Below are 16,305 nucleotides of genomic sequence, written 5' to 3'. Positions count from 1 at the left end.
TCAAACTGCACATTTTAGAGTGGCCTTTTATTGTGACCATCCCAAGGCACACCTGTGTAGTAATGATGCTGTTTAACCAGCATGTGGATATGTTACACCTGGGATCTTTAACTTAAACCCGTGAAACATGGGAGCAAACAAAAATTATGTTCAGTGTAATTTTACTTTAAGACTGGTTTATTTTATAGTTTGGTATTGCTACTTTTACTTAAGGATCTCAATACTTTCACCACTGTTTCAAATTTTTTTTTTCTAATTTACTGATTTATTTAGTTATAAATGGACCAAATAATATGACACATCTGTAAATGTGACAGGCTGTTATCTACAGGAAATGCAACATGAATGTCTCTGAAGCTGGTTGGGTTCTACCAGACTACAAACTCAGTCAGTTTTACTTGGGTCTTTTTGTACTGGACTCTTTCACAGCAGCAGCAGCAGAGAAAATATAGCTCTCAGTAACTGTGTGTGAATGTGCCCTCTGGTGGTGGCTCATCAAAGGTTCATGTGAGATGCTTAGAAAGGTGCTTTTAGTTTGTGCTTCACACTGAGCAGTCAAAAAGCAATACCATCTTTTTGGCACCAAAACCAAACAAAAACAAAACCATGAAACAGTGCACAATACTTAAATGGTTTTATTTGTATATTAATGATGGCAATAATAAATAAATCATAAATAACCTTGTCATCAGTCTGATTCCATAAATCATTAGTCTGCTGATGATAAGTGTATCAAATGTCCTCTGTAAGATAGTAAATCTGTTCTGTAAACTCTGAGATTGTATAGCATTCTTTAACTAAATGTGTAATAAGGGACTGTACTTTATTAATCAGAGTAAAGTCAGAGTCATCTTTTAATATATCATGACCCTCCCCAGAGCTACACATATTGTTCCTTCAGCCTCCCTGAGTGACTGGGGGAAAATGCATGACCCTTTCTTCACCATAAATAACCATATTTATATGGTATACCACAGTTCCTGGCTGATAAATGGTGTAAGATTTTTAAGGAAACGCCTCTAAAACCCACTTATAAGTTTTAGGGTTCTGAAGGTATTAAAAAAACATAACCATTAAGTAGGATGTCCAAAAAAAAAAAAAAAGCATAACTCCCTCCCCAATGCTTAAAGAATTATTTCAATTATTCCCTCATCTTGCGCCACCCTCTCCGCTCTCATAAATAACGAACAGTCCCTAATGTAAAGTTGTTTTCTGTGTTTATAAATGATATAAAGAACTTAATATTTTTGGACCATTTTGAAACAAATGGATAACCTAAGTCAAACTGCTACAATCACTACAATTAAATGAAGAGAGGATTCAAAGAACTGCTCATCTTTGTGTTAAAATCAGCTGTTACAGTGTGTGGACTTCACTCAGGAGTGAAATCCTTGGCAGTGATCTCAGGAGAAACTGTCATAACTGTCTTTGTGTTTGTCTAACAGCAAGCCAGACAACGTAAAGATGCTTCCTCGTTGTCTCTGCAGAGGTGGAAAGTTAAAAACTCTCCTGTTTATCTCCATCCTGGTCCAGATAAACACAAATCCATCCATGGAGAGTAGGAATGTTTATGCATCTTTCAGAGCGTTAATGTGGGCGCACAGTTTGAGTGCAGGTCCCAGTTTAAGGTTCATGGTGCTGACCAGATGCTCCTCTGTGAGAAGCAGCAGAGCCTGTCCGTCTATTTCCTGCGAGCGAAACTCCTCAGCTACGTCCTGACCACCTGGAGAGAAGAGAGGACACAGACTGAATAAAGTGTTTGTTCATTTTTAAGCATTGTACAAACAGATATGTGCAGAATTACGTACTGTTACTGTTTGTAAGATACAGCATGTGTTCTTTAAAACAGGGGCCTGCTGCAGCTTTTATGAGGCAGTTTACTAAACGCTAACTTTGCTGTTTTGAACATCTGGTGACATTAACTTTATGCACAGCAGGTGATTCACTTTGTGTCCTTAAAAGGCAGAAACGTTGGAGTGTTTGCAAATGAACAGTGAGTAAACAGAGAGAATAAAAGTGTGCCTCATACTTGCATGATTTTTAAAATCTTTACTTTTTAAATCTTGTTTATGAGAAGATTTGAGAGGACAAAAGCAGAATAAGTCTACTACAGTTTGGAAAAATTAAGAAGGGAGTTCTATGTGTTTGGCTGCTTATGAGCAGCAGGAAATCATATTTTGTTTACAGGTTACTGTATTAATATGTTGGTTGTCGTGCTGAAAATCAGTGTAGAGTTGTTTTCAAATAAAAGGATCTTGTAGAAGTAATACAACATTTTTCATCACATCACATTATGCTGTGACTCAGAGGTAGAGAAAGTCGTCCTCAGTCTGTCGAAGCATCCTTGAGCCAGATACTAAACCTTAACCTTAAACTGCTCCCGACGGCTGTTCCATTGGTCACCAGTGTGTGAATGTGAGTGTGAATGGCTGCATGTGACTCGTAGTGTAAAAGCGCTTTGAGTGGTCAGATGACTAAAAAAAGGCGCTGTACAAGTGCAGCTCCATTTACTATTCAACCTGACTAGGAGACTTTTCAGCTTGCTGGGACTAGTAGACGTGCAGTGCAAAATAAATGCAAATAACCATTTTAATATGTAGAATTCTGACACAGCTGGAAAAATGAGCTGTACTTCTTCCTCAGATTCTGCCTGCTTTGCCACAGAGGTACTTTTACCGCATGTCGTCACATTTTACAGTGAGATAGGAACAACTGACTACTTTTTTTACTATTATTGTTGGAGGCATATTTGCTCCCCCAGCTAACATCAGTGGTGGATGAAGTAATCAGATCCTTGATACAACAGTGTGAAGAATAATCTGTCACATGCCCTGCATTTAGAATCTTACTTAAGTAAAAGCATGTAAGTACAATCTTTAAATGCACTTAACGCATCAAAGTAAAATGATTCAATGGCCCCCCTGGACTGTTATAATATTATATTGTCAGATTATTGTTACTGATGGCGTTGAAATAGAACCAGGACTTTACTGTTGTAGCTGGTTGATATGGAACTCATTTTTAAACTATTTTGCACAGGACAGCAGCTAATGATTATTTTCATTTTGGATTAATCCACTGATTGTTTTCTTAATTAATTAATTGTTTGTAAAAACTCTACAAAGGGACACATCACAATGCTTTCTTCTATCAAACCAGTACTCCAAACTTCACAAATATTAAAAATAAATTTGAATAATTAAAAAGAAAAGCCGCAAATCCTCACATACGTTTTGGCTGTACTTTTGTATACTGTTGGGTAATTTAGTTTATAACCAAGAGGAGAGAGCACATCAGGACAGACTTAGCTGCTCTGCACTGACTTCCTGTTCCATGCAGAATTGATTTTAAGCTCATCCTCCTTGTTTACAAAGCCCTACATGGACTGGGACAGAGCTACATTGCTCGTTGTTAAATATTTGCTTTCAAGAACACTGCGATCATCTGCTGCTGCTTTATTGGAGGTTCCCAGCAACAGCCGGAAAAAGATCAGGGATGCAGCCTTTGTCAGTTAGCTATGGAGCAATGGATCACACTACCTATAGATATCAGAGAGGCTAGCTCGCTTAATATTTTTAAAAGAAAGCTAAAAACATATCTGTTCACTTTAGCCTTTAACTTGCTCTGACTTCCTGATACAGGTCTGAAACTTTATTTTCATACTTAAAGCTGCTGCAACTCAAATATTGTATCTTACTTGATTTTATGATTTATGGTTTTACAACTCTATGACTTTATGCCATGGCTTTTTATGATTTATTTCATCTCATGATACATTTTTATGTTTTTGTGATTTATGATTATAGTTATTCCTTGTTTGAAACAATTTTTAAATGTATTTTATATTGAATTGCCTTGCCTGTGTTATGTGTTATGTCTATTTTCATGCCCTTATTGTAAGGCACTTTGTACTGAAGCATTAAAAGAAAAGACTTAAATAAAGTATAAGCCTCACATTTGTACTTAAGTTCAGTATTTGAATAAATGTACTTAGTTCCATTCCACCACTGATACACAGTATTTACCCGAGGCCAGATATTGGACTGTGCCCTCTCCACTGAGTGTAACAAGTTTGCATTTCTCTCTGATACCAGGTAAACACAGTGCACAACTTTATCTGCCATTTTCAGTGACTAAACTAGAACTGAAGTGTCAGCAGTACCTGGCAGGGAGTTGATAAAAGAAAACACTTGTTGTACGTTCCACTGAGACGGACAGCCCGCGTCTTCTTCTTCTTCCCCGTCAGAAACACTGATTGTTTCTGTCATCCTCTGCTCCTGCTCCCTCTCCTGCTCTCGCTCCTGGTCTCTCTCCCTCTCCCGCTCCCTCTCGGCTTGCTTCCGGAGCCTGGTTGTCATGGGAACGGGAGGCTCATCTTCCTCTTCTTCCTCCTGCTCTTCGTCCTCTCTCAGCGATCTTTGCCGGGTCTCCTCCGAGCCAAACGACCGACGAGCCTGCAGAGCACAAAGACAAGTCAGACAGTTAGCTGCAGTGTTTTGGCTACTTAGACTACTTACAGGAAAGGTCAACCAGGTATTAGCCTTAGCCATGTTTATGTGTGAGATTAAGGTTCCTTTGTGTGTTTAATGTAATGGTCTAATGAGGTTTTTCAAAATAAAGGTTTAATTCAGCACATCCCAGCTCATAATAGAGAAACTGTGGAATATGCACTGCCAATCACACCCATATATTCTGGAGAGGTTTTTCAACACAAGACCCTACAGTAGCACTGCTGGGTGTTATCCCTGAGAGTCTGAATGTGAGGGATAAGAAACACCTCTTACAAATATAACTTACAGCAGCCATAAAGTGTATAACCATCAGACAGCTGAAACCAGACCCTCCCACATACAGTACATGGATCCAGAAAGTCTGGGACATTTATCAGATGGAGCAAAATACATGCTCATTAAGATTACAAACATCTGTATTTACTAAACGATGGAGTCCTGTCATGCCTTTATTAATACAGTGAAATTTATCATCTAGTAGGTCTATCATATATATACATTATATGTCATTGTCTATAGAACAAAATTTTGAACCTGGACCCTTGTTTTTCTATTTAAGATTTGCTTTATCTAACCAACGGGTTAAGACGTCAGACTGGTGGATGTCTATGCTTTCTTTTCATGTTTAGATAATTTCTGAATATAATGTGCATATATATTATATACAGCTGGGGGAAAAAAGAAATGTCTACACTGTATTGTTGTTGACGAAAAATAAATAAAAATTAAGTTCAAAAACAAAGGTTTAATTTGAAGGAATGAATGCATTTTGATGGGTCACTGAGCGTCAAGCAGTTTCCAAACCAAGTCTGGATTTTAGGACAGTTTGGGGGTTTTAGCATCAAATTATGGTCTAAATGCCTGCAAATGGAAATATGAACACTTGAAAAAACAATACATTCTTGTCATTTTAAATCATAAAAATGTTTCACTGTTGCACTTATTAGCAATTATTATTAAACTAATCAGGCAGAATATTGGACATTACCACCCTCAGTCTACATGAGCCTTTCAGTTACACCTAAATATCACTTGAATTAAAATAAAATAACTAAATAATAATTTAATAATAATTAAATAACATTATTGATTCCATGTAGGTTACAAAATGTTATTTTTAATTTTAATGATAATATGACTGTCAAACTAGAAGAAGAAATTAGAACTTTTTCCTACTTTTATTTTATTTTTTCTAACTTTTTTCTAACTTTTGTTTGTACTTTTTTTTAAAAAAAACGCTTTATTTCTGAACATTTTTTACATTTGACAACAAAAGAAAAGAAAAGGAAAAAAGAAAAGCAGTACACAAGGAAAAATATATACAAATATAAATACAAATAGGAGGTCACGGGATGTTTACAAAGACATGACAAATTTTCCTAATTTAAAGCATGGCTTCATGTATGGTACATATTTGTTTGTACTTTAATTTTTGTCTTTATTGTTTTACTGTTTAATAGTTTTATTCTGTGTTATACTTCTCTTATTCTCTACTTTTTTCCCTCCCTGTTTTTCCTGTCTTGTTCCATTATCTTACTATATTTTATTGTTTCATCCAGTTTATTGTAAAGTACTTAATTTCCTTCTGTAGATATAAATTCATTTTAATTGAGGTTGACTCTGCAGCAAATCAGTAAGGCCAGAAGTTCTCAGTAAGTTGTTTACAGACAAGTGATTTCTAGAATACAAAGAGCAGGAAAAAAAAAACGTTTATTTTTCCAGGCTTCCTTCTCCTATTTGTTTTTCCCTCGTGTTTTTCTGTGTATTTATTTTAATCTCTCCAGGCCTGGTCTGAGAGCCCATGTTATGTACATTAATAATTGTCTATAGATGCATCGTATCTTTCTGAAACCGTGTGTTGTTTCCGTGTTCACAGACCAGGAGTCTCCTTCTCCGCTCTGCTGCTGTCAGATGCAGCTGTTCCCCAGAGAGCAGCGTGTCTCATAGGACCAGTGATCCCTTCAGCTCCTGTGCGTTTTGCTACACGCATCAGGTCAGTGATATTAACTGACCTGTCTCAGAAAATGTTCTCTGGAGGCTCCGTTGACTCTGCTGCTGGGGGGTCGTCCCCTCCTGCCCATCGGCCTGTGACCCCAGCGATCCGCTCTCAGCACAGTGATACGCTTGGTGCAGCTCACACTGAATCTAAAGAAAGAGACTCGGAAATATTAAATTACCATTCATACAGTTCGCTGCAGGTCATATCATTTGCTTAGCGATGGCACTGCGGTCATGATATCATTCTTGAAGCCTGAGAGCACTTTGAGATTTTGTTTTCCTGTGTGCAGCGAGTGCAGACAGTTAGACAGGCTTCTGCCACTGTGCACTGAGCTGATAGTCTGCATCTGGACTCTTTGAATCCTGGACGGAGACTCAAAAGGAAACCTGGGAGTGATTATACACTTGAGACTTTTTCTCATGGTCCAAAATGTAACTCAATGGGTTCCAGATGTCAAATGATGTGTCTCACCAGCACTGAGACAGATGACATTCTCAGATTACTTGTGTTGTGTGGTAGAGGCTGATTTTTTAATACAAGGAAGGATGCTCTTTTGTATGGAAGCCCAGCTCTGCCACTGTGATGATTACAAGATCATCATTACAACGAGAAACTGCCTTAAATTAATGACTTAGTATCTCAATATAATGATAAACTTTCTTAGAATACTGATTTAGTGAAACATTTTCAGTCCTGGACTAGCATTACTTAGCAGACAACCAGGCTGATTTTAACCGAAGTGTCGGTGCATCTCGATGTGTTAGTGCTTTATTTACCTTCGGACACACGTCATGGAGCAGAAGCGTTTGGAGCGCAGGAATGTGTGAGCATAACCTCTGCTCCCACAGAACTCGCACTGCAGCACACCTGCCACATTCTCCGCCAGCTCTGCAACTTCACACCACCAGCTGTTAGTCACACATACAGTATATATATATATCTATATGCATACACACACACACACACACACACGCACATCACCTCACCATCTGCTGCAGGGCCATCGTCTTCCATCTCAGAGTCCGTTGAATCCGACTGGTCAGCATCCAGCGGACTGTCCTCTGCCACTGCATCCCCGTTGGTTTGGATCTCCTGGGATTCAGGAAGTGAAGCCTGCTGGTCTGCTAACAGTGAGGACGACACCACCTGCATCAAGGTGCATTCAGATGAGTTCAATCTGACATCCTGGCATGGACAGACATCAGCTCTGTGTAGTAACAGGCTGTCATTTTTACACGTCTAAATTTGAGAGAAAGAAAGCTTGACCTTGGAAAAATGGCCATTACGAAATAGGGCTGCAACTAACGATTATTTTCATTGTCGATTAGTCTGTCCATTATTTTCATCTCCAGGGTTCATACCGGGAATGGCTCCAGGCCCTCTCGGATAACGAAGCCCTCTATGAGGTGCGTAAGGACGTGGGTTGTGAGTATCCTGTCGGGGCTCCCTGGGATGCTTGCTGGCGAGGGGGGAGGCTGGCTGGGGCCTCGTACTGCTGCTGGCAGGACGGGAGGAGGTAGAGGAGGAGATGGAGGAGGAGGGTTGCTGCTGTTGCTGGTGAGCTGGGAGGGCTCTTCCACCACTGGTGACCTGATCACTGAGCGACTGGATATGATGGCGGATGAACCCATCACTGCTGAGAGATATGAAAGATAACAGAATTGAGGGGTGTTTCCTAAAGTAAGGATACCATTTAAACCAGGTTTATTCCAGTAATTCCAGTTTATTTTCAGGAAATTCAGTTTCGTAGTATCCCTCCAGATTAGCCTGGTTTTGGTCAGGTTAGTTTTTAGTAGCAGATAAACAATTTAAAGGCATGTAAATAGTATATTTTCCATATGAAGGCAACATAATCCAACTAATAGAGAACTTAAAGGGACAGTTTACCCCAAAATGGAAAATACATATTTTGCCTCTTAACCATGGTGCTATTCATCAGTCTACATTGTTTTGCTGTGAGTTGCCGAGTGTTGGAGATATCAGCCGTAACGATGTCTGCCTTTTCTCCAATATAATGGAACTAGATGGCACTCGGCTTGTGGTGCTCAAAGCGCCAAAAAGATTTTCCAGAAATTATGACCAGGTTACTCAAGATAATCCTCAGACCCTGTGGTGAGCAGTTTCATGTAGGAACTATTTTCTTTTTACCAAACTACACGGTCAACCGTATCACTGTACCTAAGTAAGTGTGCATCTACTACTAGCTCACATTGCACCACTGAGCTAGCACTGTCATGAGCATGAGCCTCTCGTCCATGTGTACATTCAGACTTCTTTCTGTGATACGGTTGGTGGGTGCAGTTAAGTAGAAAGAAAATTGTTCCTTTGTGAAACAGCTAACAACAAGGTTTGTGGATTATCTTGAGTAACCAGGTCATAGTCTTTCAGCACCACAAGCTAAGTGCCATCTAGTTCCATTATATTGGAGAGTAGGCAGATGGCCCAGGAACAGCGCTGAGCTTTGAAGCCAATTTTACATAGTGGCCAAAAGTAGAATTACACCATCTGAGTCCATCATGTGATGCCAGGGGGCCCCAAAGGTTTTTTTCTCATTGACTTACATTGGTAAAGAGACGTCTGTAAATCAGTGGATAATTTCTTTTGAGTGTCACAGCCTCCTTGAAAGGACTTGTTTCACCACCAGGATTTGATCCATTCATTTTGGTAGCATTTCAAAAGTCTAGAAGACATATGTAAAAGAGCCGCTGATTTAATTATTTTATCCCCAATTCAATTTAGCGAAATGCTAAACCAGAAGTTAGCTGCTCGGCCACACTCGGCTACCATAAGTCTCTCGTGTGCTTGCTCTATGGATGACATCATACGGAAGACCAGGGTAATTTACTGTGGAAATACAGCTTTTTTGACTTCATGTACCACTGAGCAACTTTCACTGGAACGAATGGGGGCCACCTCCAATTCTATATCCAGGTCTCTTTATACATCCATGTCAGCAGCTCACACCAAAACTATCTAGACTGATAAATACGACTACAGATACGAGGAAAATATGTATTTTTGATTTTGGGGTGAACTGCCCCTTTAAGTTTCTAAAAAAAAAAAAGGTTAATTATCTTATTGTCTATAAAATAAACTTCTATTTCAGGACTAATTTCACTGGTCAAAAAAAGCTCCAAACCAGTTTCATGGGATGTGATTTTTAGGTTTATTCAAGACAGGCTTTTCACAACATGATCTGCTTTCCTGTGCCTCCTTTATGAGACATCCCTCTGACTAATGAGGAGAGTTTGTCGGGTTAGAAGGGATTTAATTGTATTCTTTTCTATTTTATTCTTTATCATATTTTACCTGCACCATTTTGCTTAGGAGGCCCAGTGAGAGGGGCCAGGATCCTGTCTCGCTGAGGACTGGGAGAACATTCATCTTTCCTCTCCTCTGAGCTCAGTCCATTCACTTTGCACGTTTGCCCCGACTGAAATTCAAACCACAACACATCCTCCATTAAAATAACACTGTGGAGGCAAAGCTTACAAAACGTGACCGCAGCACACAACAACTCACCATTGGAGTTTCATTGTGTCTCACTCGATGCACTTTCAGATTAACAGCCACCGTCTGTGGAGGTGGGAGGTTCTGGTAGGGCATCTGGACCAGAGCCTCCGCTACAGGCAGCTCCTGCTCTGTCAAAAGCACCTGCCCCGACTGGACGGCCAGAGCCTGGACCGAGTGCAGGGACAGTCTCTGGAGGGAGGCCGGGGGGTTCTGGGGCAGCCTGGGGAGAACCAGAGGCGGAGGTGGAGGTGGAGGCTGGTTCTGTACCTGTGGGAATGAGGTCCGACGCTGCGGAGCGGCCACCAGAGGAGGAGGCTGAGGCTGAAGGGTAGCAGCTGGGATTGAGGTCTGAGCTGAGGATGCAAACACACTGGTGACGGTTGAAGGAGAGGGAGAAGAAGAAGAAGAAGAAGAAGAAGAAGGAGTTTGGGGGTCGTTGTTGGTGTGTGACTGGGTGCTGGGAGTGGTCAGTCTTTTCACTGAAAGAGGGAGAGGTTGGGAGTTGGTTTCTTGAGGTGCTACTCTGAGGGCGATAGGCTGCAGCTGCCTGTGGTTTGGAGCTCCACCTGTAGCCTGCTGGAGGATGAGCTGGTGGTGCGCCACCCGCTGGCTCGGTGGACAGGACAGCTGCTGCTTGGACAGAGCGTGGGTCTGCACTGGAGAGTAGGCTGCAAAGAGAGTTAGAGTAAGCATAGACAGACGTGTATCTCGTTTTGGCTGGACCGCACCCTGTAAACGCAAAAGTCTGTCCCTCAATGAGGGATGAGTGAGTGGTAAAGTAACACCACTGGTCAGAGTGAGTGATGACATAAGTGTTGGTGTTTCCCTATTGGCAATTGGTCTTTAGAAATAAATAGGCGTTGACAGGCTGACAGAGACGTAGACGCTGATGGTCATGTATCACTTTACTCCTCATTTTCTGATGATAGCGTGGTGGAATTAGCAAGCTAACAAGCTAACTAACTAGCTGCGGTTGAAGTGGTGGTTTTGAACAACAGAAATAAAGGATCACCTCATCAATTTGCCTGAGGAACAGCGTGTCTGTATGAGACACAAGCCTCAAAATGTATGAGTAACTTTGTGTAATATTACGTGTTACACTGCCAGAAAAGTTGCCGCCATCATCATGAGAAGAACATGGAAAAAAGACGCTGGAACAACATTGTTCTTCATTTTAGGATGTATATACATTACTTTTTTTTGGTTGGACAAAGACACTGGGGCAAAGTCTGTGACTGAGCGAATGCTGCCAAATACTGTTTCAAATTAAAAGACCCCTAGCATTTTATACACGGTCCAGCCGTATACAAGGTTCTTAACAAGCCTGGTCTCACTCCGAAGTTGTCAAACTCTGGCACTTGGGCAGTGACTTGTGGCATCAGAAACCAACGAATCATGTATCAGAAACCAACGAATCACGTATCATGCAGACGCCTTTTGATGTCTGCATGATACGTGGCCAGTTGCCATTGTTGTTTAATGCTGCTGGCCGGCGTAAGGGGGAAACGTGGCAGGACAAGGACTTTCATCTGAGAGACTGGTGTTTGTGTCCCGTATGATTCTAAAGACAAACTCTGTTGTTTTCTCCTAAACCCAACCACGTGCATTTGTTGTTAAAGGGAAAAAAATGTAAATTTGTGGTGTTATACTGAAGTAGTGCGTTTATTTTGAAAGAGACCGTATGTAAACTTTACATTTCCCGTGAAAACGGAAGTGTATTTTGGAAGAAGTCAATGCATGTAACAGGCAGGACTTGACACGGCGTCCCAGAATGTCAACAACCAACGCACCCAGGGTACCTTGCACGTCGTATGTGGACGTGGGAAGTTCATGACCCAACGTCGATATGTGACAAGGTCAGAGTGAGAATGTGTTGTTTTAACCTAGTCTTGTTCAAGGTTGACCTGAAAGTAACAGCACCTGTCACGGTTATCTCACCTGGGGTTATGATCTGGGCTCCTGACGCCAGGCAGGTGACGTCAGCCAGTCCTGTTTCTGTTGAGGTGTCTGTCAGCTGGTTGGTTTTCAGCCCGCTGATTGACGTCTTGGATAAAGAGGCGGCTGGAGTCATGGCTTGTGACTGGGCGGATGGTTTTAGAATCACACTGTGGGCTGTGGCCAGAGCTCCAGGCAAGTGGGCACGCAGAGCGAGGTTCTGCACCTGAATATACACAGACAGAAAGTCACGTTTATACTGTTCATCAACGCCATGGGTGGTGGGGTTGCATGCCCAACTTTATTCATCATAATCCCAAACCTCTCACTTCCATATTTACCACATAACTTTTAATTGTGCGATGTGGCTCATGCTCAAGGTATGTAACATTCTGAAGTCTGTGATACTGCAGACTTGAGGCGTGCATGCGTTATTCTAATTTTGTGCCTGGCAAAGTTTGTACCTGAGAGGAGGTAGGTAAAGAGGAGCAGGAGGTGACAGCAGGGAAGTCTGACTGAACTGCAGCCACCGTGGCTGCAGGGGTTAGAATGAGCTAACAGAAGAAAAGCAAAAAGCAGGGAGAGACAGGTGGCTGGGTGGTTAGAAATAAACAACTTGCATGTTGTGAGAAAACATAAGAAAACACATTCATTAAAAATAGAAACAGGGCAAACGAGTCATGCAGTTTAAAAGTAAACTGTAAATATGACCAACAGCTCAAGATATTTGAAAATGTTTGTACCATCTGAGTGCGAAGGTACATCTGGGCTTGGTTACAGTTGGCCGGTCTGCTTCCCAGGAGCATGGCCTGCTGGGATATGGTGGTTGCGGCACCAGTGGATGTTTGGGTTCGGCCCATCAGCTGGGCTGTCACTGGAGATGCTGGTAAAGTAATCTGGATAAAAGAAAGTGTCTGAGGTTAGTATGTGTCCAGAGCAGGTCAGATTGATGAGAGCTGTAACAATGACACTTACAGAGTTTTGGGAAACACCAGCAGGCTGATGAGCCAAACTGCCACTGGATGAAGAAGGTGACTGCCTCTGACAGACTGATGCCTGAAAAGCATTGGAGAGGCATCACACACCCTATAGCTTGTATTAAAATGACTGCTTGCATGAACACATGACAGACACCATCTGACCTGCTGTATGGTGGCCAGACTCTGCAGGTGGGGGGTGTGCTGGTGCTGGTGCAGGGCGGCTGTCTGCAGCATGAGGTGCTGCTGCTGGGCTGCGTACATCTGATGCAGGTACTGGGCCGCCATGCTCTGAGGTCTGTGGATGGCGTGCTGGAGTACCTGTTGGATCACATGAGCATCATCAAGCAGTTTACAAGTGAATATCAGTCGACTATTGGCAGCACATTGATAATTGTCTTTTAAATTGTATTTCATTTGCTTTATGGCACTGAGAAATGGAAACTTTGAAGCATTTTGATTTAGTTTTTAAAATAAATGGAATTATCTGATGACAGGATTGTAATACTGCTTTGTAAAAGGTACTTTTTTATGATGGCCAAGAGCTTGAGATATATAAAATCAGTGACTTGATTTACCGGTAGTGCTATCAGCTATTTTATCATTAAGTCCCTTTTGAAGATAACATTTAGCTCCTGGCTGATGTTGCAGGTACAGTCTGTTACCTGGACTACTCACCTCTGGTATTGCACAATGCATGCAGAGGTTCCAGTGTCTGCCTACTACCTGCTTGTCAAAGCAAACAATGCTTACAGAAGTCTCAGGTTCAGACTATTATCTGGACCACCTGACAGTGAGGTAAAATAATGCATGCAGAGGTCCCTGGTACTGTCTATTACCTGGATTGCATACCAGTCAAATCAAAGAACGCATGCAAAGCTCTGAGTTGCTGTCTATTGCCTGACTACCTGTCTTTCATATTGCACAATGCATACAGAGGCCCCACTGTCTGACTATTACCTGGACTGTCTGCTTGTCAAAATAAACAATGCTTTCCAAAGTCCCACACAGTCAAATACCTGGACCACCTCACAGTCAAGTGAAACATGCCTGCAGAGAACCCAGTGTCTGCCTTTTACCTGGACTACCTGCCTGTCAAAATAGACAATGCTTGCACAAGTCTCAGGTGCTGTCTTTTGCCTGGACCACCTGACAGTGAGGTCAAATAATGCATGCAGAGTTTCCTGGTACTGTCTATTACCTGGATTGCCAACCAGTCAAGTCAAACAATGCATGCAGAGGTCTGAGTTGCTGTCTATTACTTGGACTACCAGCCTATCATATTGCACAATACATGCACAGGTCCCAGGTACAGTCTATTACCTGGACCACCTGATGGGCAAGTAAAACATTTCTGCAGAGGTCCCACTGTCTGCCTATTACCTGGATTGTCTGTTTGTCAAAATAAACAATGCTTTCAGAAGTCCCAGCTACAGTCTATCACCTTACCGTCTGACAGTCAAGTAAAACATGCCTGCAGACGTCACAGATGCTGTCTACTATCTGGAAAACCTTCCTGTCACATTTACTGCACGCAGAGGTCCCAGGTACTGTCTATTACCTGGACTGCCTGTCTGTCGGGTGAGATGATGCTGAGGGAAGTGGAGGGCGCCTGGCCGCACGTGGTGCTGCCGGAGCTGACTGTTGCCATGGTGATGGCAGCTGATGTGGTGGGGGTGGTGGTGACTACAGTCCTATTAGTGTCTGCTTGCTTCTCTCCCGGGCCCTGCCTCTCCATCTCCCAGGTCACACAGAGATTCAGTAATGGGAAAACTGTGGAGGTGAAACAGACATTAATTAACGGCAGAGAGTTAAATAAAACAGACACAACTTCAGGATCAGGGTGATGGACGTGTGCTGCTCGGATCTTTGGGTGTTGGGCAGTTTTATCGACTGACAGTCTCCAGCAAAGCTTGGCTGTGAAAACATCAGTACTGAACAGCTTTTAATCAAAACAAAACATCAAGTGTTCATGCTGCAAAAGATTAAACCATGTTACTTTAATACAAGATCGAGCAGGGTTTTTTTTTTTAAATATATATATTGGCCTAGCCTATATGTTTTTTAGTTTATTTAGATACATAGACAACATATACTCCATCACATTTCGAGGACACTTTCTTATAGGAACGTTGACAAAACTAAACCTATCATATTTAATTCGGCCATAATTAAAATGTATCTCTGTGATCTTATTTTGAAAATCTGAATTAATTTGATAGAGTTCACTGCAGCATTAAATCGGCCCATTCCGATGTTCTTTAGTTAAGGGACCGTCTATAGTTAGGTTATTACAAAGCTATAGTAAAACAGAAATGGGACAAATCATTAATTTGTTCATAATATATAGAGAAATACATACTGTATGGCAGTTATGTTCGGTCTGAACTCCCAATAATCCTTAGGGAAAGTCACCCCAAAAGCATTTAAATAAAAGGAAAATAAAGTCACATAAATAATTAATGCAAAAAATGTTCCATCCAGTGCAGTGAATATATAAATAAATTAGCTAACCTTATTATGTTTTTATTTGTTAGCCTTTATTCTTGGAAAATGCATTAAAAAAACCTAAACAAACTAAGCTTTATTTTTTTAGAGCATCTTAAATATTTGACTTTGCTCATTTGAAAGCATAAGTGAGTCATCTAATAATAGCTTTATACACAAATTAGAAACAAACATCACACTGTAACATCACAACATGAAAAAAAAATAGAAATGGATGTATCACATGTAATCTATAAGAACTGAATGATGAATACCTCATGAATAGGCTATATTTAATTTAATATTTTACACCTGACAAAGGTGCCACAATGGGCTTTCCCCCCCTTGTAATTGCTGATAAAGCCAGCTGAATATGAGTCAAATATTTTCTTTTCTGAGAATAATATAATAATCTAAGAGAGCCTGCCTTCAAATGGTGAAATTATTTCATTATTTCATGAGGATAAATACTGACTCTGTTACAGCAGCTTGAATATTGATTGCTTTTTGCTGCAGAGCAGCTTCAGTCCAATTAAACGCCGGCAGGATATCCTCGATAAATACTGAACGACCACACATTATCTTATCTTAAATCCACTGTCTATAATTTAGGAACCATAGCATCATACATTCACCAAACCAGGATGTGATCCCCTGTCTGTCTGTCTGTCTGTCTGTCTGTGTGTGTGTCTGTCTGCCTGTCGTCGCTCACACGGCGCTGTATGCATGCACAATCATTCACCTCTTGTCGGCGTTACCTGCCTGGTATTGATGGACCATCAGGCCATCAGGAACTGACCAAACCCCGGCACTGTGTCCCAGTCATGCAGGCTACGGATGCGTCAGTAGTGTCTAAAATGGAGATTAAAAAAAATCAGACGGT

The 16,305-nt window shown here is 41.4% G+C and overlaps 1 protein-coding gene across 6 annotated transcripts; it reads right to left on the bottom strand.

The window, feature by feature from the left end:
* Positions 1 to 617: 617 nt before the first annotated feature.
* On the bottom strand, positions 618 to 16,305 carry phc3 (polyhomeotic homolog 3 (Drosophila)). Of its 6 annotated transcripts, none has more exons than XM_078173062.1 (15): positions 16,181 to 16,305; positions 14,497 to 14,708; positions 13,101 to 13,256; positions 12,934 to 13,014; positions 12,702 to 12,854; positions 12,423 to 12,512; positions 11,962 to 12,184; positions 10,033 to 10,691; positions 9,820 to 9,943; positions 7,872 to 8,146; positions 7,497 to 7,656; positions 7,287 to 7,404; positions 6,524 to 6,656; positions 4,163 to 4,454; positions 618 to 1,723 (listed from the first exon to the last, which is right to left on the bottom strand). In XM_078173062.1, the coding sequence occupies exons 1-15, from the start codon at positions 16,200 to 16,202 to the stop codon at positions 1,569 to 1,571; spliced, it is 2,853 nt and encodes a 950-aa protein (XP_078029188.1). In that variant the 5' UTR covers positions 16,203 to 16,305; the 3' UTR covers positions 618 to 1,568. The 6 variants fall into 6 exon arrangements, with proteins under 6 accessions (XP_078029188.1, XP_078029190.1, XP_078029191.1 ...); XM_078173064.1 differs by having other exon boundaries at positions 7,287 to 7,398; XM_078173065.1 differs by having other exon boundaries at positions 7,287 to 7,398; positions 7,872 to 8,143.

Source organism: Epinephelus lanceolatus, chromosome 12 (assembly GCF_041903045.1).
Source record: "Epinephelus lanceolatus isolate andai-2023 chromosome 12, ASM4190304v1, whole genome shotgun sequence".
NCBI lineage: Eukaryota > Metazoa > Chordata > Actinopteri > Perciformes > Serranidae > Epinephelus > Epinephelus lanceolatus.
The sequence above is the reverse complement of the archived record's forward strand: the minus strand, read 5'-3'. Positions and strand labels throughout refer to the sequence as shown.